At 34.8% G+C, this 25,584-nt stretch overlaps 4 protein-coding genes across 8 annotated transcripts; all 4 read left to right on the top strand.

Moving 5' to 3' along the window:
- Positions 1-156: 156 nt before the first annotated feature.
- LOC118034311 (transmembrane 9 superfamily member 11) lies at positions 157-2,744 on the top strand. Its single transcript, XM_035039559.2, has one exon. The coding sequence runs from the start codon at positions 501-503 to the stop codon at positions 2,472-2,474; it is 1,974 nt and encodes a 657-aa protein (XP_034895450.1). The 5' UTR covers positions 157-500; the 3' UTR covers positions 2,475-2,744.
- A 1,276-nt stretch (positions 2,745-4,020) lies between these two features.
- On the top strand, positions 4,021-11,655 carry LOC118034312 (adenylate kinase 5, chloroplastic). Of its 3 annotated transcripts, none has more exons than XM_035039563.2 (20): positions 4,021-4,386; positions 4,499-4,603; positions 5,201-5,329; positions 5,421-5,555; positions 6,072-6,218; positions 6,480-6,554; positions 6,648-6,750; positions 7,698-7,750; positions 7,882-8,010; positions 8,570-8,605; positions 8,673-8,753; positions 8,828-8,966; positions 9,169-9,248; positions 9,350-9,415; positions 9,870-9,899; positions 9,986-10,095; positions 10,575-10,712; positions 10,828-10,857; positions 10,939-10,994; positions 11,539-11,655. In XM_035039563.2, the coding sequence occupies exons 1-19, from the start codon at positions 4,177-4,179 to the stop codon at positions 10,961-10,963; spliced, it is 1,821 nt and encodes a 606-aa protein (XP_034895454.1). In that variant the 5' UTR covers positions 4,021-4,176; the 3' UTR covers positions 10,964-10,994; positions 11,539-11,655. The 3 variants fall into 3 exon arrangements, with proteins under 3 accessions (XP_034895454.1, XP_034895453.1, XP_034895451.1); XM_035039562.2 differs by lacking the exon at positions 11,539-11,655 and adding an exon at positions 11,104-11,278; XM_035039560.2 differs by lacking the exon at positions 11,539-11,655 and having other exon boundaries at positions 4,022-4,386; positions 10,939-11,278.
- Positions 11,656-16,445: 4,790 nt separating this feature from the next.
- Positions 16,446-19,636, top strand: LOC118034313 (sugar carrier protein A). Its single transcript, XM_035039564.2, has 4 exons — positions 16,446-16,833; positions 17,599-17,918; positions 18,103-18,729; positions 18,866-19,636. Exons 1-4 carry the CDS (start codon positions 16,689-16,691, stop codon positions 19,334-19,336), a joined length of 1,563 nt encoding a protein of 520 aa, XP_034895455.1. The 5' UTR covers positions 16,446-16,688; the 3' UTR covers positions 19,337-19,636.
- Positions 19,637-22,025: 2,389 nt separating this feature from the next.
- LOC118034314 (uncharacterized) lies at positions 22,026-25,050 on the top strand. Of its 3 annotated transcripts, XM_073406408.1 has the most exons (4): positions 22,026-22,135; positions 22,945-23,171; positions 24,330-24,599; positions 24,939-25,050. In XM_073406408.1, the coding sequence occupies exons 2-3, from the start codon at positions 22,989-22,991 to the stop codon at positions 24,591-24,593; spliced, it is 447 nt and encodes a 148-aa protein (XP_073262509.1). In that variant the 5' UTR covers positions 22,026-22,135; positions 22,945-22,988; the 3' UTR covers positions 24,594-24,599; positions 24,939-25,050. The 3 variants fall into 3 exon arrangements, with proteins under 3 accessions (XP_073262509.1, XP_034895457.1, XP_034895458.1); XM_035039566.2 differs by lacking the exon at positions 24,939-25,050 and having other exon boundaries at positions 24,330-24,721; XM_035039567.2 differs by lacking the exon at positions 24,939-25,050 and having other exon boundaries at positions 22,042-22,135; positions 22,942-23,171; positions 24,330-24,721.
- The last annotated feature ends 534 nt before the right edge of the window (positions 25,051-25,584 follow it).

The following is a 25,584-nucleotide window of genomic DNA, read 5'->3' as shown; positions in this document are numbered from 1 at the left end:
TTTGTCGCGCTCAAAGAAAACAATATTGTAAATTTGATATTTTTAAAATTTTATTTAAAAATAAATTAAAATACTTTTTTTAAGATTTTTTTATTTTAATATTAATACATTAAAATAATTAAAAAATACTATATATATAAATTTTATGTATTTTGAAGATGAACGTACTTTTGGGTTTGAAACGGTCTCCCTGACAGTCACAAAGTCGTGTCTTCCATTTTTCCAAAATCTCAAATATCTCCACTTGCTGCACAATTTTTCTACAATACTGACACTTCTCTTCGTTTCTCTCTTTTGCATCACTGTTTTTACAAGGTCAGTTTCTCTCTCCCTCTCTGTCTTTTATTTCGCCTCGAACTTGCTTATAATTTTTCTTTTTAATGTCAAGATCTTAACTTTTACTGAAAAAACCAATAAACACCACAACTTTGAGGTTTGATCATTTGTTTTCACGATCTGGTCTCCCAGATCTGACTGAAATCCTTTCAAAATCTAAAGAAATGAACTCTTTTGCTCATTTTAAGATCTGGGTCTTGACCCTTTGTATGGTTTTCCAATCTGGGCATGGGTTTTACCTTCCTGGTAGTTACCCTCACAAACATGGTATTGGTGATACTTTATCAGTGAAAGTGAACTCGATCACTTCTATTGAGACTGAGATACCTTTTAGCTATTATAGTTTGCCTTTTTGTAAGCCTTTAGAGGGTGTTAAAGATAGTGCTGAAAATCTTGGTGAGGTTCTTATGGGAGATAGGATTGAGAATTCACCTTATAAGTTTAAGATGTATACCAATGAGAGTGATATCTTTCAGTGTCAAACCGATCCTCTTTCTGGTGAAAACTTTAAGCTCTTAAAGAAGAGGATTGATGAGATGTATCAGGTTAATTTGATACTTGATAATTTGCCTGCGATAAGGTATGCTAAGAAGGAGTCTTATTTTTTGAGGTGGACGGGGTATCCAGCGGGGATTAAGATTCAGGATGCTTATTATGTGTTTAATCATTTGAAGTTTACTGTACTTGTTCATAAGTATGAGGAGGCTAATGTAGCACATGTGATGGGGACTGGAGAAGCGGCCGAGGTGATTCCAACTATTGCGAGTGGGGGATCAGAACTTCCTGGGTATATGGTTGTGGGGTTTGAGGTGGTTCCTTGTAGTGTCATGCATGATGCTAAATCTGTTAAGAATTTGAAACCTTATGAGAAATACCCATCTCCTGTTAAGTGTGATCCCACCACTGTGGCAATGCCGATCAAGGAGAATGAGCCAATTGTTTTCACGTATGAGGTTACATTTGAGGAGAGTGATATCAAGTGGCCATCAAGATGGGATGCTTATTTGAAGATGGAAGGGTCTAAGGTCCATTGGTTCTCTATCTTGAATTCTCTGATGGTAATCACTTTCCTTGCCGGTATTGTCCTGGTCATCTTCTTGAGAACTGTCAGGCGGGATCTCACCCGTTATGAGGAGCTTGACAAGGAAGCCCAGGCACAAATGAACGAGGAGTTATCTGGGTGGAAGCTTGTTGTGGGCGATGTTTTCCGTGCTCCAACTAATGCTGGCCTATTGTGTGTCATGGTTGGAGATGGGGTACAGCTTCTTGGGATGGCAGTTGTGACGGTAATGTTTGCTGCCCTCGGATTTATGTCTCCAGCTTCCCGTGGAACTTTGATTATAGGCATGATACTTTTCTACATGATCCTTGGTATTTCAGCTGGCTATGTTGCTGTTCGTCTTTGGAGGACAATTGGCTGCGGCGACAACAAGGGGTGGGTTTCAGTTTCTTGGAAGGTTGCTTGCTTCTTCCCTGGCATTGCCTTTTTTATTCTAACCACTTTGAATTTTCTATTATGGGGTAGCCATAGCACAGGTGCCATTCCGTTCTCTTTGTTTGTTGTTCTAATTTTCATGTGGTTCTGCATCTCGGTTCCTCTTACCCTAGTTGGGGGGTTCTTTGGGGCAAAGGCACCTCATATTGAATACCCTGTTCGAACCAACCAGATTCCTCGGGAAATTCCAGCTCAAAAATACCCATCTTGGCTGTTGGTCTTTGGAGCTGGAACTCTTCCCTTCGGTACACTCTTCATTGAGCTCTTCTTTATCATGTCTAGCATCTGGATGGGACGTGTTTACTATGTTTTCGGGTTTCTCTTGATTGTTTTCATCCTTCTTGTGGTGGTTTGTGCTGAAGTATCTCTTGTCTTAACCTACATGCATCTTTGTGTGGAGGACTGGAAATGGTGGTGGAAATCCTTCTTTGCTTCAGGTTCAGTTGCTATCTACATTTTCCTCTACTCCGTAAACTATCTAATCTTCGAGCTTAAGAGTTTGAGTGGCCCTATCTCGGAAGCACTGTTCCTCGGGTATTCCCTCTTGATGGCTTTGGCAATAATGTTTGCAATGGGCTCTGTTGGGTTCCTTTCATCTTTCTGGTTTGTGCATTACTTGTTCTCTTCAGTGAAGCTGGATTGAAGAACATTCTCGCGCTGAAGACATGGCAGTTCGAAAAGCAAATATTGTTATACCAGAGCAGAAATGAATGCAACATCTGTATTTTACTTTTCTTCGAGTTTATTTTGCTAGGATGTTTACTATATGTTATAACAAATAATTTGGCTTAGTTCTGCCTAATTCTTTATTAGATGGAGATCATGGCATGATAGCTTGTTAACGTTCATTTTGCACCTGGCATAGTCATGGGATACAATGCAAGTAGTGTTAATCATCTGAATTTTCCCGTCATTAGTTTGCTTGTATGTTATTCCTTGTGCATTTGGCTTTGATCTTAAAGTATCCATGTTAACTGGTATCAGCATCTCTACATTTACCTTTCTCTAAGGTTCACCCCCACCATTTTCCAGGTACTAAATCGTATTAGACTTTTCCGAGTTCCCTTCAATGTTTTAGATTCAGGACTATGCACAAAAGTTTGCATAGATTACCAGCCATACTAGAAGTTAGAGCAGTATCTGCGGAAAATGTTGGTTCAGAGTCTGAAACTATTGTAGGTTGGCAGGCGGGAACCCTGATAATTTTTTATACAAAATAATTATTAGATTTTGAAGTACCAACCGGTTGCATGCCTGACAGGTGTTCAAGAAGTGAGGTATTGAAGGTCCTGAGACATTAATTTTTGTTGGTGTTTGTAAACCGTAAAGGAACCTTCACCAGAATTCATTTTTCTTGTTAGATGACTGAGTTGATATTGCCAAATATACATGAAGAGGTGCCGGCTGACCAAGGACCAAGGCTTGCTATTTACTTGATTAGTGTTGGTTTCAAGGACGGTTTGGGTGTGATGAACTCTTATGCTTTTGTTTCCTTTTGGTTCGAAACAGTATACACGTTTTTCGTTTCAGCTTTCTCATACTGCGATGTCTTCCCGAGAAGATTCCAGCATCACCAAGGAGTTTAAGAACTAAGGCGGTGAGGATGATCCTCGTTCTCCTGCATTGAATGCCCACACTCTGTAGTGAGAAAAGCTACTGGTGTCCTAGTGCACAATGGCTAGCCTCTTTTTTTTTCTTCTGCAGTTAGAATTTTCCCTTGATGGTAAAAGGTTAGTTCTTGGGATTAGACCATTATTAGAAACACTAAACTCCAATGTTGTAAATTAAGGAATGATCAAGTAAGCAAATAAAATGACATCTCAAAATACATTTGCATGGAACAGCATATCGTGTGAACCGTAGAAAACGATGTCAAACGGTATATGTTGATTGGAACTCCAAGCAAAACAGCAGTCGGTCGAAGAACAGGCATGGAAAGTAAATTTTTGAAGCTGAAAGTGAGCAATTTAAGAGAGAGCTTGAAGCAGACGTCATGATACTAAAAAATATAATAGTAAAATTAACCGGGACATTGGAAATGGTTCATATGGTAAGCGAGTTGAGTACAAAGGATGACTGTGAAAAAGAAAAATTGTCGTAAATTTGATACTGTGCAAATTCCAAAATATCTTCATAACCGTAGATCATCTTTTTGTCTTTTCTTTTCTTTTGTTAATCTTTTGAAGCCCTTTAGAGAAAAAAAGGGAGGCCTCAAAAAATGGAAAGAAAAGAATCTGTGGTGTCCGTTAATCCGTTATTCTACTAGCACCTACCATCATCACCTCTCCTTGTCCTCCGCAAAAAAACTTTGCTTTCTTTCTCTCTGCAAAGAAGACTGACATACAATGTTACCCTCTTCGGTATCCTCTTTCCACACTACCAATGCCCCTTCCACCCCTCTCTCTCCCCTCTCCACTGTCTCTTCTCTCTCTGCCTCCTCCTCCTCTTCTTTTTCATCATCTCTCTCTTTCCAGCAATCTTCTCTTCAACATCGCCATCTTGTCTCCTCTGGCCCCGGTTCCAAAACCCTTTTCGGGATAAACTCCAAACCCAAGGTTTGTTTGTTCTTATATAGATATATATTAGTGTGCTTTCTTTTCCCGGTTTATGACTTTAATGTTAAGTACATGGAGTAAGTTCATATGTCTGTTTCCTTGGGACTTGCAGGGAATATTGAGGGTGAGTTGTTCCACAAGCGGGCCTTTGAAGGTGATGATATCAGGTGCACCAGCATCTGGCAAAGGCACTCAGTGTGAACTAATTGTCAAGAAGGTAACCTTTCATCATTCTTGTTCTTGTTGTAATATTTAATTCTCCTTTTTTATGGTCACTGGTTGGTTATTTGAAGCACCAACTTTGGAGTTATTTGGATTATGAGGGTTCACATAGCATTGAATTTACAAATTGGCATGTGGAAATAAGTCATTCTCCCTTTGCAATTCGGTGGGTGGGTGGGGGGCGGAATTTGAATTGCACAGAAGGAGTTTTAGCATGGATTGAGGGAAAGGAGAGGGTTAGTTTACGATGCGTAATTGTTTAGAATGAAGAAGATTGTCATATATTTACATGATATAATCATCTTTGAAAATGAATTGGAGAGAGTTTTCCCCTTCGATTAGAAGTTGTGTTTAGCTTGTGGCAGAGTATCTAATCGGCTACTCCTATTCGATCTTGTAGTTGATTTCATTTTATTCTGAGAGTAGTTTGTTTAGGCTTCATTCTCTTCAGTCTATCTATTCACTCAGCTACTCCTAATCGATTTTGGAGTTGATTTCATTTTATTGAGAAAGTAGTTTGTTTAGGTCTTATTGTTACGAGTCCAAGTGATGATTACATATTCTCATATTCTATTCTTGTTGAGTCTTACAGTTTGGATTGGTGCACATATCAACTGGTGATCTTCTAAGAGCTGAAGTATCTGCGGAGACAGAAATTGGCAATAAAGCAAAAGAGTTCATGAATGCTGGTCGTCTGGTTCCTGATGAAATTGTGACAGCTGTATTATTTCCTTCATGCACCTTTACTGGCTTCTATATTGTTTTCATTTCCTTTCTCAGGTGCCCAAGGAATGAATTGTCTCATTTTGTAGATGGTGACAGCAAGATTATCATTGGAAGATGCAAAGGAAAAAGGATGGCTTCTAGATGGCTATCCACGGAGTTCTGCCCAAGCAGAAAGTCTTGAAAAACTGAACGTTAGGCCAGATATCTATGTTGTGTTGGATGTACGTAAAACATTGATGCTATCTTTGCTTATGATTATGCCAGACAATGATATTGCTCCACTTCCAATGAGGTTATTAGGAATTTATTCACCACAAAACTTATTGGAGAATACCCCAAATATTGGCACAAGAAACAAAATTTCATACATGGATATCGAAATTTATGTACGTTTTGGTGCTAAAAAAAACAGATAAGAGCTTTCAGGATACTTCCAAAATTGTATGTTGTATGTGAATCTGCTGTAATTAGTTTTTCTACCAGTGAAGGAATATTAAATATGTCTTTAATTGTTATTGTCTTCAAAGTATCACATACTTTGAATGCCAACACTGGTTTTACATCTGTGATATGTCTTAACAAAATTTTCTCCTATAAATGGGATGCTTTAAATGTTAAATGCTCAGAGTAAGGGAGGAGGTTCTCTGTCATAATATGCCTTGGCGTGCATTAGACATTTTTCTTGCTCAAACTTTCCGTGTCTTTTATATTCATGAGATGTATCTTTTAATACTCAGGTTCCTGATGAAATTCTGATCGACAGATGTGTTGGTAGAAGGCTTGACCCAGAGACAGGAAAGATTTACCATGTGAAAAATTTCCCTCCTGAGACCGAAGAAATTAAAGCAAGACTTATAACCCGTCCAGATGACACCGAGGAAAAGGTATGACACTGTCACAGTTGTTCATTGCTCATCATTCCATTGTGGTATGTACAATTGCGAGTTGAGAAATACTTCCCTGTTTAATTTTTTGTGCTTCTCTATAGCTGTATACCAAGAGATTTTATCCCTCCTAACTTAAGGAAAAGGATCCTTGTTTCTATAACAAGCACTTTACACAAATTGTGTATCTGTTTGAAAACTTTAACTTCTTTTTTCCATCTATACGCCATGTGTATTTGATGCTTTTCAACTTGTCTTTAGGTAAAGGCACGTCTTGATATATACAAGAAAAATGCAGAAGCGATCTTGTCCACCTACTCAAACATTATGGTTAAGGTAATTTCAATTTTTCTTATTGTTATTCTATTTCACTTATTCTGCTAATTTTCTGTCTGTAATTTTTGTTTGTCACTTCATCTTAAAATGCAGATTGATGGAAACCGGTCAAAAGAAGTAGTCTTCAAAGAAATAGATTCTTTGTTATCTCAAGTGCATAGAGATGAAGTAAAATTGGTAAAATCGGTAAAATCTGGTATGTGTTTTCAAGTTTTGAAATGCTTTATGCTAGTTTGCACAAGATTTGTATCTTTGACAAGATCAATATTCTCTCCTTTTTCTGGCTATCAAAACTACTCTAGAAGTGAAAATATTCTTTGAAGCATTTTGATAGACTCTTGGTTTTATTCTGTACTTAACATCAGTTGTTCACTTGTTTTAAATCAACTTAGACTAATTACCAAACCACATGCTGCTTCTATGACTAGATTATTTGAAGTGAATGCTCTCCCTCCATTGTGAGAACCCCAGAACCATTAATTTAGATTTTTTTTTTTTTGCATTGACAAACTGTTCTTATCATTTATAAAACAGATTCTGCTACTCATCAACCAACACCCTGATAAGATCTCCTTATGGCCTCTGCCTAGTGTGAAAAATAATAGTTTTCACAAGAGGAACCTTTTTTCCCAAATTAAACCTTGCATTTCTTTTGGAACCTAAATAATACACTTTTTAAGTTGTTGACCTTTTTATTTTATTTTTTCACAATTGATCTAGAAAGTCTTTTAAATTTGCAGCTATATAAATATGTATACAAGAAGGAAATGAGTTTATCCTATTCCATTACCTTCTCCCTATGACTAGGTCTTTTGCTTAGAGCAAGCTGCAAAGCAGGTTCTTGCTGCTAGTGAAGCTAATAAATTGCAAAAAATAATATTTTTTTCTTCTGTGTATTATTACTTCCACACATGTTGCTTCCTACATGCCGTTTCTGGAGCCATTGAGTTTGCAGCTTTAAAGTTTATTGTTTATTACTTGGTAATTTGAAGTGTATCGAATGTTTTCTGTCCAAGAAACTTAGGTGTCAAGCATGCATGATCTAAGATTCTAAAGAGACTCGTGTGAATTTATGTCATATATCATGAAGTAACATCAATTGATTGAATTCTCCATCCTTATCGTGTTCTGTTCTTCATGCAGAAAATTCAGTTCATGAAAGTGGAAGTCGCTCTAGTCAGGCATCAGTTAGCCAGGTATATGGTTAAAGCTATGTTTTCTACAAGTCAACGGTAGCTTTTCTTTACCCAAAATTCGGTTAGATTTTAAGAAAACTCCAAGAAGTAATCCTGTTATACACCCCTTATTTTTCTTTAGCTCTTTACAGGATAAATGGAGAGGAATTCCCACGAGATTAAATAATATCCCTCATTCCAGAGAAATCAGGAATTATTTCTACGATGATGTGCTGCAAGCCACAAAGAGAGCTGTAAATGATGGTAGAACAAGACTAAGGGTAAGATGCAAATGTTGTGCATATTTTTTTCTACTTGAAACCCAACAGCCTTGATCTAGCAAGCAACACAATTTCTGTTTACTCAACCAGAATTTTTTTCTTCTTGTGTTGTATTTATTGAATTTCACAGTTTATTTAGCATTGAGGTAAGACATTGTTGGCAAACAGCAGAACAAATATCTGTTCTATATCATTACTAAGCTAGATACAAATGCTCCTATGCATTTTTTCTTCAAACTGAATTAACAAAGCGTTTCATATATGGTTAGAGGCTATTTCTTGGCCATTCCTCCCTTTTCTGGTGCAAAGTACCTTTTTTAAGAAGAGTAGCTAAACCACAAACTATGTCATTATCTTTGCTCTTAGGCTATAAACAAGAACATGTTGTGTTAGCATGATATTAGCATAATGCTTCTTTTATGCATGAGTGCGTGTTCATGGATGATTGTTTTTGAAGGTTTACTGAATTTTAGTATATTGTTATGTAGTTTTTGGATCTGGTACATGTCTATACCCATTGCATATTAACTTCTGTGTGAACTGTGATCTACATTGACAGGTGGACATTAACATTCCAGAGCTGAACCCAGAAATGGTAAGGAAATTCTTCTATTGAGTTACAGTATGTTTGTTCAGACTTGACCATATCTTATGATCCACAGGATGTTTATCGGATAGGTACCTTAATGGAACTTGTTCGAGTCATTGCTCTTTCATTTTCAGATGATGGAAAGCATGTCAAGGTAATTTAGCTGTCGGGATACAATTCTGTAACAGTTTGTTATTCCTATCCTGTTATTCAGAGTTTTTGAATCAGGTTTGTGTTCAAGGGTCTATGGGGAAAGGTGCACTTGCTGGAATGCCTTTGCAACTGGCCGGTACTCGAAATATTCTGGAGTTCATGGATTGGGGTGATTATGGTGCCAAGGGAACCTTCATCAAGATTGGTTCTATAGGTATGGAATTGAATTAGTAAGTGATTTCATGCTTCCAGTATATGATACTTCAGTCATGCATTTTTATTGAAAGTTAAGTCTTATGATAAGTAGGTTCACATATCTTTCATTGTATCTTCTATACTCATTATCGGGTGCAGTAGTAACTTTAGGGAACATTGTTTAATCAAATTCTTCATTGATATTTTTTTCATCATTCCAGGGGAACAGGAGGTCAGCGAAGAAGATGATATGTTCATCTTAGTGGCTCCTCAAAATGCAGTAGGGAACTGTATCATAGATGTAAGTATTCTGGAAATTGCGACATCCTGCTTTCTGAAGAAATTTACTAGACATACTTTAGCTGCATCTTTTATTTTTTAACATTGTGGTTGAATCTGCAGGATCTAAAAGCCATGACTGTTGCTGCTGGGAGCCGGCCAGTTATTCTTATTAATCCAAGGCTCAAGGTTGGGATTGTTAACTAAATTTATCAAAATTTCCTTAGAAAGATTTTTGCTATGTCCATCCTTCTTTTCGTGTTTGGAGAACAATTAATGGCTGTGAACAATTCATGGTGAACATAACATGCTTTCAAACATGCAAGAATTACCCATTTCATCCAAAAAACTGTCCTGACAAAGAAACTAGCCGGGTTGATCAAATTAGCAAGGTTTTGGTTTTGCTTCTTTTTTTCCTTTTTCCTTCTAGCTATCGGGGAAGCGAAGAAATAAATGTTTGAATTATTAAAAGCATTTTATTTTGGTGTTCTCAGCATTTTATGCACTCTGTTACTATGCTTAATGTATTATCGTCCTGTCTTGGTATCAAACTCGTGTTACTGTTAAAATCTTAAAATTGCTTGCTTGAAACATATTTGTGTGAATAGTATTTGACAATTCCTTTGGATCCCTTCAAATTCAGGACTTACCTGGTTCAAGTGGTATTATGCAAGTAAGTAGTATGCTACCAGCGAGCTCATGTAATTGAGACATCAGTAGGAGTTATCAGTTCCTAAATCCTAAGTTACTTTCTTTTAGACAATGGGCCGGGACAAGAGACTGGAGTATGCTGCTTCCTTTGAAAGTTGCTATTTCTTCCGCCTTCTCTATTATGCAGGAACTCAGTATCCTATTATGGGAGCTCTCAGGTATGATCACCATGAGATTAATACTTTCTGAGGTAACCAAAGTTTAGACCAGATATGATTGTGATTAGGTTTCGTTACATGAGATTCTAGAGTTTCCACATTCTACTTTCAATTTACTTGTTTTGATACCGATCTAGGTAGTGACTTCATTGAAGGGTTTTTTCCTTTTCTTTTCTTTTTCCTTTTCGTTTTCTTTTTCTTTTTTTGTGGCCAAGTCATACATCGGATCTTTGTAACACTTTGTTCTTTTGAGGAATAATCTTTAATAATCTGATCTTATGAGCCATAAATCAATCGTATATAACCTGCCTGCCTAGACTAGTGTCTTTGTTGTCTGTTGGAAAATATCTGATGTCTGCTAGAACACACTGTATGGAAACTAACAAACAGATTATTGTGTTACTCTGGCAAATTCTTTTCTTCCGGAAGCATTTTTTTGGATGAAACAATGTGAAATAATCTCATCTTATGGCTTTTAGGATGTCTTACCCCTATCGTTATGAGTTATACAAGAGAGTGGATCAACCATCAGGGACAGAGAAGTACGTGATCTTGTCAACATTTTCTGAAAAGCCAAGTACTGATGATGTAAACGATGCATTCATGGGGATACCTAGGTAATGTATGCTTGCACAATTGGTGCTATGTGTGTAAGGAAAAGTTTTCCATCCGCTCAAAACTCACAAGTGTGACTAATTTGCAAGTCGTATCATTCTGATTTATGTTTTGCAGAAATGGAGCCAAGAAAGCCTCAGGATTTTGGTAAGAAACATCCATGTTTTCCTAAATTAGCACCGTCACCGTCATGTTTTCCATCGAGTGATCAATTTCTTTCTCCTGTAGGGGCTTCTTGAGTAGTGTTTTCTGAGCGCAAAGGACTTTTTCACGTCAATATTTCAGTAAGCACGCCATAACAGAGCCACTGTGGTCAACAGAATCAACACCTTTCAATCAGTACCAGCTGAGAAAATAAAAACGTGGAATTCTCTTTCAAATGCTTGGTTTCAGGAATTTGCGAGAGTAACCGTGAAACCTCGGATATGGTTTGATGAGCTTATACTGAATAGGGTTTTTTTTTTTTTTTTTAATCATTAGATCATAGCCTTGTGTAAAGAACTGATGTTTCTCTTACATAACTCAAGAACAGTAAATATTGGTTGTCTTAACCTGTTTTTGAAGTTCATTAGAACTGCCTATAGTCAAGCAAACTGCAATCCTAGGAAGTGGGGAGTGGCATATAAGCCATATAATACTCGCTGAACTAACAGTTCATCTATTTCTTTTGTGATAAAAAGGGCCTTTAGCGTCTTAGATTCCAAATTAAGAGAATGATTAAGCACTTTTAAGAGTCGATTTTTGAAAAACACTTTGAAAAACATTATGAACCATACTTTTATAACATGCCCAGTTGGATGGGGGTGACAGATTCAAAATCTTGTGCAGGCTGAGATGGAATCTGCAATTAAGAGCTACTTCTCACTGTGTAGAAATGAAGTCAGCAAGACCTTCTGTTGAGCTAAAATGCATGGCTGGAAGTCAAATTCCATGTTAAATACATTCTTACTCTGATATTCATGTTAAATACCTTCACCAAATCTTCCGTCCTGAGGCACACTCTCCCTCGGTATCCAGTCATGTACGTTCTTCTGATCATGCTGCTCAACTAGTCAAATTAATATAAAAAACTACAATGATATAGAGATTATTGGCGTTGAAGAAAGCTTTGAAATCAAACCCATTCGTCATCGAGTTTGATTTGATTAATCTCTTTTTGCCTTTTTTTTTGGTGATGGTGATCTGTGCTCCATGCTCCATGGTGGAACGTCTCCAATCAGTTTTCCTTGCCATTAATGACGAATAAGATGGAATTGATTTTATTATAATTTTATTCCTTTCGTGCTCCATATCCAGGAATCAAGTGGCTTAAATTAAATTGTAATCATTTCTTATTTGAAAAAAAAAGAAAAAAAAGAGTAAATGTGTTGACTTTATTAATAATTAACAAATAAAACTAATGGTTATTCACCATTATACTTTTAAAAAATCATATCAACAAGATGATGGGTTTAAAGTTTATTTTTTATTTAAAACATTAAATAAAAAAATATTTGAATCCAATAGAGTTAATGAAGTGGCTCATAAATTTGATAATTCAACTCGAATTCATTTAAATAGATTTAATTTGTTGTAGTTTTAATATTTAAAAATAAAAAGATATTTTTTAATTTTTTTAAATCAAATAATATTTTTTATAATCATTCAAATAACTTTTAAAGTCACACGTGATCTTGTTTTTTTTTGTTCTTTAATTTTTCTCACGCCAAGAAAAATAAAATTTCATGACTGTTCTTTCTTTACATTTACAAAAGTTTTTCTCTGATAGTGCGGAAAGTAATCTAGTCACGTAAATATTTCAAATCTCCATCATTTTTTTTCAGGTATATTTTAAACCTTAAACCATAGTATTCACACACCAGCGTGATCTAAAATCTGGGTTCTGAATTTTAACCAGATTTTTGGATTTTAATTAGATTATTGGGTAATCCAAGTTAATTTTTTTAAAATTAAAACGATGTTGTTTTAGTAAAAAAAAAAACCACATAAAAATTAATGGGTTGTAACCGGGTTTTTGACTGAGTCTTGCTAGGTTATACTGTGTTTTTTTTCTTTTTTTTTCTTTAATCCGGCCCGGTTTTAGTCCCGGGTCAACCAGGTCTCATGTCGATCCGCCAAATCAAGCTGGGTTTCAAAACTATACTTTAAACCTTGAAATATATGGTAGCTCGCATTTCTTATAAGAATATAATGTTAATAAGATAACAATATCAAATATATAACCTGCACACTTATGAATATGAAATCTGAAGTTTTATCACCAAACCACCTTTTGTACTTAACTTAGAAATTAAATCCTACCCGAGGATATAACATGAATAAGTTTTTTTTATGAGTTGAATGGATTGATCTAAATTAATAATTTTTTTTTATAAAAATCAAATTATTATTTTTAAAAAATTAAACCAAGTTTTAATCATTAAGTCAATTATATCAAACCAAGTTCTATTAGAGTTGACAATGTTATAAATTAACTATCAAGTTAATGAAATCAAAACCAGATCAACTTCAAGTTTATTTTTTTAAATCATGAACTCAAGCTAGGAAGCAAGCAATTAAATTATAGGTTAACCTTATTAAACTAGATCAACTTTAAATTATTTTTTGTTAATATCAAGATTAACAACCATGATACTTGATAGCTTAATGCAACAAAATAACAAAATTCATAAGGAAATTTTGTTAAAGAGGGTGGCTAAGGAGGAAAAATAAACGAGAGGATTAGACAGATTCCAGTAAAAAATCCTTAAATAAATTTGGTTATATTCCTATTCAGGTATGTGGAAATTATTTTTCTGGTTCAACATCTTTTTATTTGAAAGTATGATTGTGATTATCTTTTAAAATATTTTTACGTGTCGAAATGTATTAAAATAATTTTTTTATTTTTTAAAAATTATTTTTAATATCAGCGCATTAAAATGATCCAAAATATATTAAAAATTAATTTTTAATTAAACAATTAAATTTTTAAAAAATATAATTTATATCATATTTCCAAACAGTATCATATCTTTTGATTAAAAACGGAAGTAATGATGAAAAATAATAATAAAAAAAAAGAGTAAATATCGAGGGATCATTAATTAGGCTCGACTGTATTGGAGATGGCAAAAGTTGCGCATTAACTAAGGTATTGACTTCCATAACAAATAGACATGTTCTTGATCTCTCTGTCACACGCATCATAGAGATATTAAACTTGTAAACATGGCCGGTAGATGCAACCAATTCAAGTTTCATAAAATAAAATAAAAAATGAATTGACTTATTACGATTGGATAAAAATTCTGAGTTGACTTAGAACTCAATTAATTTAGGAAAATAACCCTATAAAAATCTACTGATTTTTTTTTTTTTTGAGAAAAACAATATTATTTTAATTTTTTAAAAAAATTATTTTAACTCAACTTGTGATTTGAATGTGGTCCTGGATTCAATTTTGGTTAGGTTTAATAATTATAATACAAATTGAGATTTTATTCCAACTTTTATCTTGATATTTTTAAGGTGGTATTTGATATTGTGATAATGATTGTTTTTTAAAATGATTTTTGCTTAAAAATATATTAAAATAATACTTTTTATTTTTTAAAAAATATTTTTTATATCAGAATATCAAAACGATCTAAAAATATAATTTTTTTTTAAAAAAATACAATTTCACTACAAAAACAAATACATCATGAGTAATCCTTAATTAAACTTGCACTAGCATGGCAGGTAGATGCAACCAATTCAAGTTTCATTAAAAAAAAAAATTAAACTCAATTGATTTTTTTTTAAAAAAAACCTATAAGAAATTATTGATTTTTTTTAAAAATAAACAATATTATTCTAATCTCTAAAAAATATTATTTTAATCGAAGTCAACCAACCTAACTCTTAATTCAAATCTTGTTCTAGATTTATCATTGGTTGAGTTTAATAACTCTGATATAAATAAATATTTTATTACAACTTGAATCTTTAAATATTTTAATTAAAAATATATTAAAATATTTTTTTATTTTTTATTTTAAAAAATATAATTTTTTTAAAAAAATACATAACTTAACCGGAAAAACATACACACCAGAGTAAACCATAATTAACCCGGTAAAAAAACAATGGTCCATTAATCCCATCTCTCCTCTGCCCCAGCTACCATTTACTCTTAGAGAGAGAGAGAGATGCGCGTTGGGACCATTGCTAGGCGTGTGCTTGTCCAGGTAAGTTTAATAAATGGATATCAAAATACACCGAGGCTTCCAGCGGAGCGGTGATAAGGATATTTTATTTTTATATTTTGGGTTCAAGTTTTAGTGTATATATTTGTTATTCTTGTGGTGTTTTATTTATTTATTGGGTTTATAAGATATTTAGTGGATTCAGAGAAATTAGTCGTAATGCACGTAAACTAACATGGACATCTCAGGTTACTAAAAAAAATAAAAAATAAATGGATATCAAAATAAGAGACCTTGACATGCAACGAAAGCATATACAGTGAACAATTCCAAATTGGGAAATTAAAATGCAGATAAAATAAAATAAAATAATAAAAAAAGCAAGAGAGAATCAGAGTCTTATATCCAACAAAAGGAAGCTAGCAAACTCATTAAAGTCTTGCTCTCCACTAGTGGAAAGAAAACGAAGATGATGAAATGGATCTGGAAATCAATATCAACCCTCGAAAGGTATCCCTATCTCCTTTCTATATTTACATGGAAATGACTGGACAATATAATTTTCTGCTTTTCCAAATCTATACACAGTTGCCTTAAAGAGTATATCGCTCCATTGGTGTGATAACTTATATTTATTTTTTATCTAATCATGGATAAAAGAATGTTTAATTAATCAATTTGTTTTTTGGTTTTTTGGTTTTTTGTACTATAATCCATTTATATTTACGTTTCAAATCTTGATTTTGTAAAAATTAAAATAATTTTGTTTATTTATTTTATATAAAAAAATCTATCCCACAATGGTTTTAACTAAATGTATTATTCTAAACTTATTTTTAAAAAATAAAAACTAGAAATATTTTTCTTAAATCTATTTTTTTTAATTGCAACCGTGACATTATAATTCAAGAGCATAATTTATTAAAAAATCCTCTAGTTTTGATGAGTACAAAATATTTGTTTATTGTATGGAGATATCCTAGCAAAAAAAAAAAAAAAAAGAGTGAAAGGGTGCGTATAAAATTAAGAGGGTAATTGCTCCTATGATAGATCGTGGTTACCATGTCTTGTTTAAACTATATGGACACGTGTTAAGAGATAATGTTTTTAGTTTTTTAATAGAAATGGTGCCAAAGATAATACGAAACCTAAAATATGAAGTTTGAATTTGAATACCATATTAAAATAATTATTAAATTTAAACTCAATGTATAATATCATATTAGGAGAGAATTGCAAATAAAGACATTGTAAGAACCCATTATATTAAATTTGGATAGCATATATTTTAGTATCAAATTGACTCCTCAGTGACAACACATAAATATCTATTTCAAGGTTTAATAATAAAAATTTAAGGTCAAAAAATTTATTTTCTTTGTAATTTTAAATTCGAGCCCTATAATTGTTAATATGATAGCCACTAGAAGTTTATATAGTTGTTAATTTTAAGATCCGTGGGATTAATTAAAACACGCATACTGACCCGGACACTCACATTAATAATAATAATAATAAAGAAAAAAAAATATCCACCCCAAATAGCATAAAGCCATCCATCAGAGTGATGTGCTACCATAGTTGAGGTTATAGAAGATTAATAGTTTCCATGTGCTACCCCATGTCTGTGCAAAGTTATGGATCAACCAAATTTTTTGCATGCTTCACACTACAGTTTTTGATTCCCACATGATCAGAGTTGAGGTTATAAGAGATTGATTTTTCTTTTGTTGAATTCTCTCTGGAAAACCAAGAAAAGGGTCTGTGTCTCTCTGTTGATTCTGGTAGAAATTTGCTTGAGCTTTGAAGATGGCAGGAGGGCATTTTGGGCCGGCTGGTGTGGCCAAGGAGAGAGCAGGGCAGTATCAAGGGAGAGTCACCTTCTCTGTCATCATTGCATGTGTTGTCGCTGCTGTTGGTGGCTCTCTCTTTGGCTATGATATTGGGATTTCAGGTGCTTAATTTTTTTTTCACTTTCTCTTGATCAAAAGTTGATAGAGATGGATATATAATATATTCTGAACTGCTGTTGTTTTTGTGGAAAACTACGTTGAGAGAATATTCTAGTTGTGGAGAGGGTGAGAGTTAGGAGTCAAAGGCAAGAATGAAACAGAAAGTGAAAAGTTTTCTGGATATCTGGCAAAGGAAATGGATAAAACAAGACTTCAAACCAAAAGATCTTCATGCACATTTCTGAAATTATAATGACGGTGAAAGATTTAAATCAATAATCGATCATTCAATTTCTGCCCAAAGAAATGCGAAATTTGTAATTGTAATATTGAAATTAATCAATGGCAGAATGATGAGAAACTGTGATAATTTCTTGAGGCTCCTGTCTTGAAAAATAGATGTTGTTGGCAGCCTATTGGAGATATCGTTTCCAGCTGGAAACAGATAATCTTGACGCAGCCGGTTTAGAAGACTCCATTGACCATCGTTGATAATGAGGATACCAGATGAGCCCTCCTTGTATGATCATTTTTTGTTGAGTTTTCCTTGGAGATATCATGTTGATTCAATTTGCAATTTGGGTTTTTAATGTTGTCATCTTAACTTAAGGATCATGATGATTAGAGATCAGTTGGCATCAATCAACTGAGAAATGTTATGAAAAGTAAAAAAAACAATATCTTGAAAAATGTTGGGAGTTCTGTAACCTCTTGGATCCTGCTTCAAAAACTGAAATTTTTGTTATATTAACTTCAATGATTAACAGGAGGAGTAACATCAATGGATGGCTTTCTTCTGAAATTCTTCCCTGGTGTTTATGAAAAGAAGCAGCATGCACACGAAAACAACTACTGCAAGTACAATAACCAAGGATTATCAGCCTTTACATCTTCTCTCTACCTTGCTGGTTTGGTTGCATCTCTGGTTGCAAGTCCTGTTACAAGAATTTATGGACGTCGAGCAAGTATAATCTGTGGTGGTGTCAGCTTTCTCGTTGGAGCTACCTTAAATGCCTCGGCCATCAACCTGGCAATGCTTCTCTTGGGTCGGATCATGCTTGGTGTCGGCATTGGGTTCGGAAATCAGGTACTCGATTCTGCTTCAAGCTATTTCCTGTAACAAAGCACATTCTCTATCATAAGATTTGGAAACGAATTGGAATTGTGGTGGTCAAAAGAGAGCGGATGTGTTGCAGTAATCCTTTAGTCTGTTCTTTTTTTTTTTCATTTTACTAATATACTAGTGCATCCATGCTCCTCTTGCTTCACAGGCTGTTCCAGTATACTTATCAGAGATGGCCCCGACTCATCTTAGAGGAGCACTGAACATGTTGTTTCAGCTAGCAACCACCGCCGGAATCTTTACGGCAAACATGGTTAATTACGGAACACAGAAGCTTGAACCGTGGGGATGGAGACTCTCCCTGGGTCTAGCAGCAGTTCCAGCTGTCTTGATGACAGTGGGAGGGATAGTTCTGTCCGAGACACCTAATAGTTTAATAGAACGAGGAATGCAAGATGAAGGGAGAAAAGTCCTCGAGAAAATCAGAGGAACTAAAAACGTTGATGCGGAGTTTGAAGACATGGTGGACGCAAGCGAGTTGGCTAACTCGATCAAGCATCCATTCAGAAACATCCTTACAAAAAGGAACAGGCCTCAACTGGTTATGGCAATCCTGCTGCCAGCATTTCAGATTCTGACAGGAATAAATTCTATTCTCTTCTATGCTCCAGTACTGTTTCAAAGTATGGGATTTGGAGGCAATGCTTCCCTCTACGCCTCAGCTGTGACTGGAGGAGTTCTTTGTTCCTCTACCTTTATTACCATTGCAACAGTCGATAGAGTAGGCCGGAGATTTCTACTTATCAGTGGCGGAATACAAATGATAACATGCCAGGTAAACATTCACTCCTCTTTCCTGTGCATTGGCTAAAGCAGTCCGGCGAGTGTCAATTCCATAACTACATCATAGAGGGTAGAACCCTCATCACCTCTGGCCTCAAATAACCATAACTACTTGAATTGTGAAACAGGTGATTGTTTCCGTAATCTTGAGGTTGAAATTCGGGGACGACCAGCATCTATCAAAAGGTTTCTCGGTGTTGGTTGTCGTTATGATTTGCTTGTTTGTTCTAGCCTTTGGATGGTCATGGGGCGGGCTTGGCTGGACCATTCCAAGCGAGATATTTCCGTTGGAAACCCGATCAGCCGGACAGGGCATTACAGTAGCTGTAAATCTTCTTTTCACTTTTGCTATAGCTCAGTCTTTCCTCTCCCTCCTCTGCGCGTTCAAGTTTGGGATCTTCCTCTTCTTTGCTTGCTGGGTTCTTGTCATGACCGTTTTCGTCTACTTCTTCCTCCCTGAAACCAAGGGCGTTCCTATTGAAGAGATGATATTCATGTGGAGAAAGCATTGGTTCTGGAAGAGAATAGTGCCTGGGAATCCAAATGTTGAGGACGGTTCGACAGAATTAGGTGAAAGAGCTGCAAGGACAACAGGGTGAACTTGGCATCATCTAGTGATCAAGACCTCGTACAAGAAATTAAGGCCTAAATAAACATGCAATTCACAAACAAAAAAGAGCCGTGATTGTTAGCCACGTGACCTTAAGTAGAGGGATGAGGATGCTCAAGCACTGGACCGGACCCTGCGTTATGTAATTATCTTATTTTTACATTATCAATTTAGTTATCACTGGTTTATTCGGCCGCTTTTTCCCTGTTGGTTTCAAATTATTTGAAACGTAAAAAATATATTTAGATTGTTAATTTTTTTTTTTTATATATTATCACTAAATTTGGTATATCTGTTTAAACTTAAAAAAAACCTTGCTAATGGAGGCTCGTACGCCTAGCTAATCTTTTGTTGTCTACCCTTTTTAAATAAAAAAACAACACATATAATATAATAAGGTGAGACAATGTAGCTTGGTCAAACTATGCTAAGATAAAAAAGAGAAGGGCAGAGGAGATAGAGAGAGAGAGGAGATGAAGCTATCTTGTAGCTTTAAAAGGTTGAAAAAGTAATATTCATTTCTAATGAATATCCTCACCACAAATGAATCTCCTCGCCATATTCTCTCTCCCCTACTAAAAAGAGATGAGGAGGATTGAGGAAAAAAAGAGAGAGAATAAAAGATGAAACTTGTTCTAAACAAGCTTTACATAATATATATTATTCATGAATAATAAGGAGACTATGAGCCCGTTTGGCTCTGCGGCTGCGGCTACGTTTCATAGAAAACTCAGCGCGCAGCCGTTTAGTTAAAGAAAAAAACACTTTACTGTTCACTGGGCTCCACTTGAATTTTGCGTTTTTAACGCAGGAAACGGAAAGCAGGAATTTTATGTTTTTTTTTACTGTACATGTTAATTGCACTGTTCAATGAACAGTGCAATTAGCATGACCAGTATATAGTGTATACTGTTCATGTAAACAGTGCAGGAGAGCTGCACTGTTCACTCAAAACCAGTGAACAGTGCAATTCTCTTGCACTGTTCACTTGCCTGCGTCTTTTTCTTCTTCCTTTTTTTTTTTTTTTTTTTTATTATTATTATTATATAAGTGTGTGTTATTTTTTTTAGTGTGTTATTTTTTTTAACATTTTAAAAAAATAAATTAGTTTAGAGTGAAATTTATACCTGATAATATTTTATCTAATTTTATTACATGCTAAAAATATTATAAAAAATATAGTTTTTGTTTGATGTATTTCGTATGTAATGAAATTATAAATGGTTTTATGGAATAATAAAAAATATTTTATATAAAGTATGATTTATTTCATGATAAAATAGCAATAGTTAAATCTACAATATTTAAATTAAAAATCATAAGTACTAATATATATTTTTAAAATTATTTTATAACCTCAATTTTAAAATTATTTTTAACCAAACACATTAAACTACTTTTTCTTCAACTTCAATTTCAACCACAGTTTTAACCAAACACCTATTTTTTCAAACCAAACTCAACTAAAAGTACTTTTTATAAAACAACTTTTTTTAAACCACAACCACAACAGCTACCGCAATGCCAAACACACTCTATATGGAGCTAAATGATTAAAGAGAAAGTGGTGGAGCTTGGCCTAAACTATCATGAGATTGAGTCTAAGACTCATTTTGAATGAGTTTTGCTTGGTAAATACTATTACAAATAATAAATGTTATTCATAAATAGTAAATGAGATCATACTGAGTTAAGGGATGATAAAGAAAATGAAGAGATCGAACTTGGCCCAACTAAGCTTCTTCTTCTTCTTCTCTCCTTTTGTTTTGTTTTTAGTTGTGTTATCACTTGTCAATTAAAATCTTGTAAACATACATGTTTGGAAGACTTTTACTAGCTGAAGAGGGAAAGAAAATACTTACAGTGTAAAAGTTTACCTTTATGGCTATGATGGCATAAAAGTGTCACTTGTATAAGCATGCCTTTGAATGCTTGCTTGTTGAGAGATTTTCATAAATGTTTGATGGAGAAATATACATAATATTTCCAGAGAGAATGGTAACAAGGACATGAAGATAGTTAGTCGTAGAGATCTTGAGATATTGGTCATAAGGACCTGGAAAAATATAGTCACGCGGACTTGGAGACAATGCTTACAAGGACTTGGAGATAGTGGTTATATAAACCTGGAGAAATTTAGTCATAAGGACTTGGAGACACGTGGTCACGGGACCTATAAAAAAATGGGTGTACTTACAATTAAGAGATTGGCTAACTGTTAAGTTTATCATCACTTACACTTCCTGTTATTTACAAGCTATTAGTTATTAGTACTACTCATGAAATGGTAAATTAAATGTGAAACTTGATTAATACCATTTTTGAATGAATAGTAACTAATATTATTCATCGATACTAAAACTAAAACCAATTTATGTATAATACTATAATAGGAATACTATTTATAAATAGTAAAACTGAGTTATGCATGGTTTTAGCTAAGTTAAAACAAAATATTATTTTATTAAAAGACACAAAAGATTGAGATTCAATTATTTGGAGATGATCCATGGATTATTTGGATGAGGCATTTTACTCTTTATATATATATATATATTTAAATATATTTATGTGGAGTATAAATTATTAGATTTTTAATTAGTCGGCTCGCATTTGGGCCCCATGTATTTCCTTGGGCCTGGCCTTGTGATCTTATGCTCTATATAGTCGTTTCTGGTCCCAAAAAGAAAACAGTCCAAAGCAAAACCCAGAAGCAGAGCGAAGAAGGGTTTAGCTAGTGTTTCCAAATCCCAAGCGCTCCAGTGAGTCAAGAACCCGCCGCCACCAGGTTCTCTCTCTTCTTATCAATCAGTAACAATGTTTTAGTTGTTATCGCAGTTATCCTTTTCATTTTCTCTGTAAAAGTAAAACAAGAAAAATAAATCTGCATCTCCATTGTTGTTTCTCAAGATTCACTACACCTACAAAAAGAACAGAATTTTTTATTTTTTATTTTTTATTTTTTTCATCTTGATGTTCTGACATGATTAATCTTATTTTTCTTCCTGATGACATGACTAATCCTACCCTTTAGTTGTTTTATAAAATGGTGCAATGAATTATGTTTTTGTTTTTGCTGGTAGCAGAAATGAGCAATTGGTGTTCGATGAAATGTCTCAGTTAGGTCCAAAGCTTTGGACTGGCGATACATTAAAGAGTGTTATAAAATGTTTTTATTGCAGCTGGCCGAGCTGGTTGGCTCTAGTATTGCCAGTCAGTAAGTTAATACAGCAGCATATAGTAAAACTAGGGGCACAAACCAGCTCTTCATGTAGTAGTTTCAGCAGTGCAAGATGGATGGTGCCCTACACTTTTTTGAAATTTATGCAAATACTGTTTTTTTGTATATCAGAAAATGGCCGTAAGGGTTTTGAGAGTTTCGTTTTTCTTCCTTAAAAACTAAATTCTTTCTTTATTGGCTGATGTTGCAGTAAATATGATAATGGTGTACTGGGTTTTGCTTTGAAATTTGTTTATTTGTCTTATTTATAGCTATTGATTTTAATATGCTTGATTGAGGCATTAGAATTGATGTTTAGAGAGACCTGATTGTATAAAAATTTTTGTTTATTCTAATGGATGACTCTACTTCAGCAGTTTGGTAAACTAGCTTGGATTGAGGAAGATAAGAAAGAGTGAAGATGCCTCTTTATGACTGTATGCTTATGTTGAAACCTCATGTACGAAAGGAAGCATTGATGGACTTGGTTGCTCGAGTAGGCAAGCATGTTTATAGTAGAAATGGTGTTGTCACTGATATAAAGTCATTTGGCACTGTTCAACTGGGGTATGGTATTAAGAAGCTCGATGGTAGACATTATCAGGTGAATATGCTGCTGCTGTGGAATTTGGTATAACTCAGCAATGCTTCTTATTATGTTGTAAGACTAGCTCACCATCCTCTGAAATCTGAATCCTTTTGGTTTCTTCTGTCAGTATCATGAATCTGTGTTCTTTTAAAAAAAAAAATGGCAAGTCTTTTGATGCATTATGTTGATTGCAAGTTCTCTATTATAAACTTTTTATCTTGGGATTCTTCCAGTTTAGGGGTTTTGACTTAGTGTCATACAATATCAGAGTAAAACTAAAATCTTGAAATGGCTGCAGGGTGGTTTAATAAATTTTTAAAACCTTTTGTTTAGTGGTGATGGATGGATGTTTACTACTTTGTTTAGAGTTCCTCACTGCCTCATTTATTAAATCATTTCCATGGAAATTTCACATCAAGGATGACCAACTATAACATGCAAATTTTACTGGAGGAAGATATGCTGGATGAGTGGGTGGTTTTTGACACTGGTCTTATGTCTTTGTAGTTACGGTGACTATGGGATTAGAGTAGGTACACATGCAGATTTTATCCCATGTCTTGCTGTTACCAGCCAAAAAATATACTTTGAGATGATAAAAGATTATCCAATGATAGTGATAAGAAACTTTTTTTGGAGAAGGAACTGTGATGATAACTTGGAATTTCATAAATAGGGAAAAAGAGGATTTTGATAAAACCACTCTCTTATCCATTATGTATTTTTTAAATTGGTGTCTTGAAATTGAAAATTTCTCTATCTGTACTCATATCCAATGTCTGCTAGCGTGGCTATCATTGTCTTGTCAAGTCAAACTAATTTTGTTGGGTCCTTTCAGTTGAGTTGAGTTTCATGTTAAGTTCCAAGGAATTAATGTGGACACCCCTTCATAAGAGCTTTATTATGAATGAATATTATGTCTCAGGTTTCTTGCATGTAGAGGCGATCAGAGCTGACTTTAATAAACTCTTTCCCTGAATCAGAATTTGATGCTCTATTGGGATTATTAATAGTGGGATGGTTCAGGTTAGATGAACTCCGTGGAAAATTCTTGCCCTAGCAGAAATATAATAATTGCTCCTACATCATTCCTGACTCCCAACACGAGCATCATTCTGATTTCACTTTCACTGGACATTTTTATGTGTTGATTTGACTATTATATTTGGTTAGGGCCAACTGATGCAAATAACAATGATGGCCACACCTAACATCAACAAGGAGCTGCATTACCTGAACAAGGAGGATCGCCTGCTGCGTTGGCTTCTTGTTAAACACCGGGACATAAAATTTGGGCTAGAATTCATGGATGAAGATGATGAAGATGGCGATTTTGATTTCAGTGAATTCCCTCGGGACAGCATTTTTGACAACGACAACAGTGATGATTACGAAGACAGCAGCCATGATGACGACGACGACGACTTCAACCAATAATCACAAGTAATGGATTTCATAACTGGTGTCGTTCTAAGATTAGGATTTTATCGGCATGACCTCCAATTTTTCATATGTATGCGTTGTGGGAGTGAATATATATATTGATAAAAGTTATTATTGTGCTACTTGTTTGAGCTTGAGCGCGGGAGATGGGCCTACCTCAACATTTTGGTTGCCAATAGATTAATGTCATTGAAGATGAAGATGTCACCAGTTCGGTTTAATTTCATCTGCATCGTGCATTTGTCCATTGAATAATAAATTTTCTAATGTTCCCAGCTCAAAGTTTTCCAATGTCTTTAAACATCAAATCTTGATATTTCTCATTGTTTTTGCCGACAGACGAAAGTCAAAGAAACCAGTGAGAATCTGACGGAGACCCTTTATGCCGTGTCTGGTAACACTGAGTTGTGGGCACCAATAAATCATGGGTGTGTTAATATTTATGAATGGTTTGAAATCTCTAGTCTTTCTCAGCTTCCTACACTGCCCTCGAGGGATCTTTCTTCTTGAATGGTCGTCATGTGCCGTCTCATGCTTAATCTCTAAGAAATCATTCAAAATGTTGTCTCATTTCACATCTGGTCCATACCCAATCATTCAAATTGCACGGCGACCGTGTCATAATGGATGCCAGAGCTATAACTGCTGGCCGAATCAATATCCTTGCATGATCACATAATTTAGCTACTCCGTCATTTGAGACGGGCAGCTCTGTCATTGACCCTTCTTTTTTAGGGGAGACCACTAGTCACCAAAAAATCTTACCCCCCCCCTGTACAGGTGGCAACGATGCACACGGAGCAGCACATGCATCCAAATCAATCAAAACGTTCCGTGTCACCAATTAGTTTTCCCCCGCCTTTCTTATCCCAACAAACATCCACCTGGCAACGTCTAAGCCGTACATACGCCTAAATATTGTGCCCCACCAGGGCCTCTAGCTGGGAATCTACAAATCAGTCCCCCAATTACATGTACAATCTCA

The sequence above is a fragment of the Populus alba genome, chromosome 18, assembly GCF_005239225.2.
Source record: "Populus alba chromosome 18, ASM523922v2, whole genome shotgun sequence".
In the NCBI taxonomy this organism is placed as follows: Eukaryota; Viridiplantae; Streptophyta; class Magnoliopsida; order Malpighiales; family Salicaceae; genus Populus; species Populus alba.
This window is presented reverse-complemented; position numbering and strand designations above follow the sequence as displayed.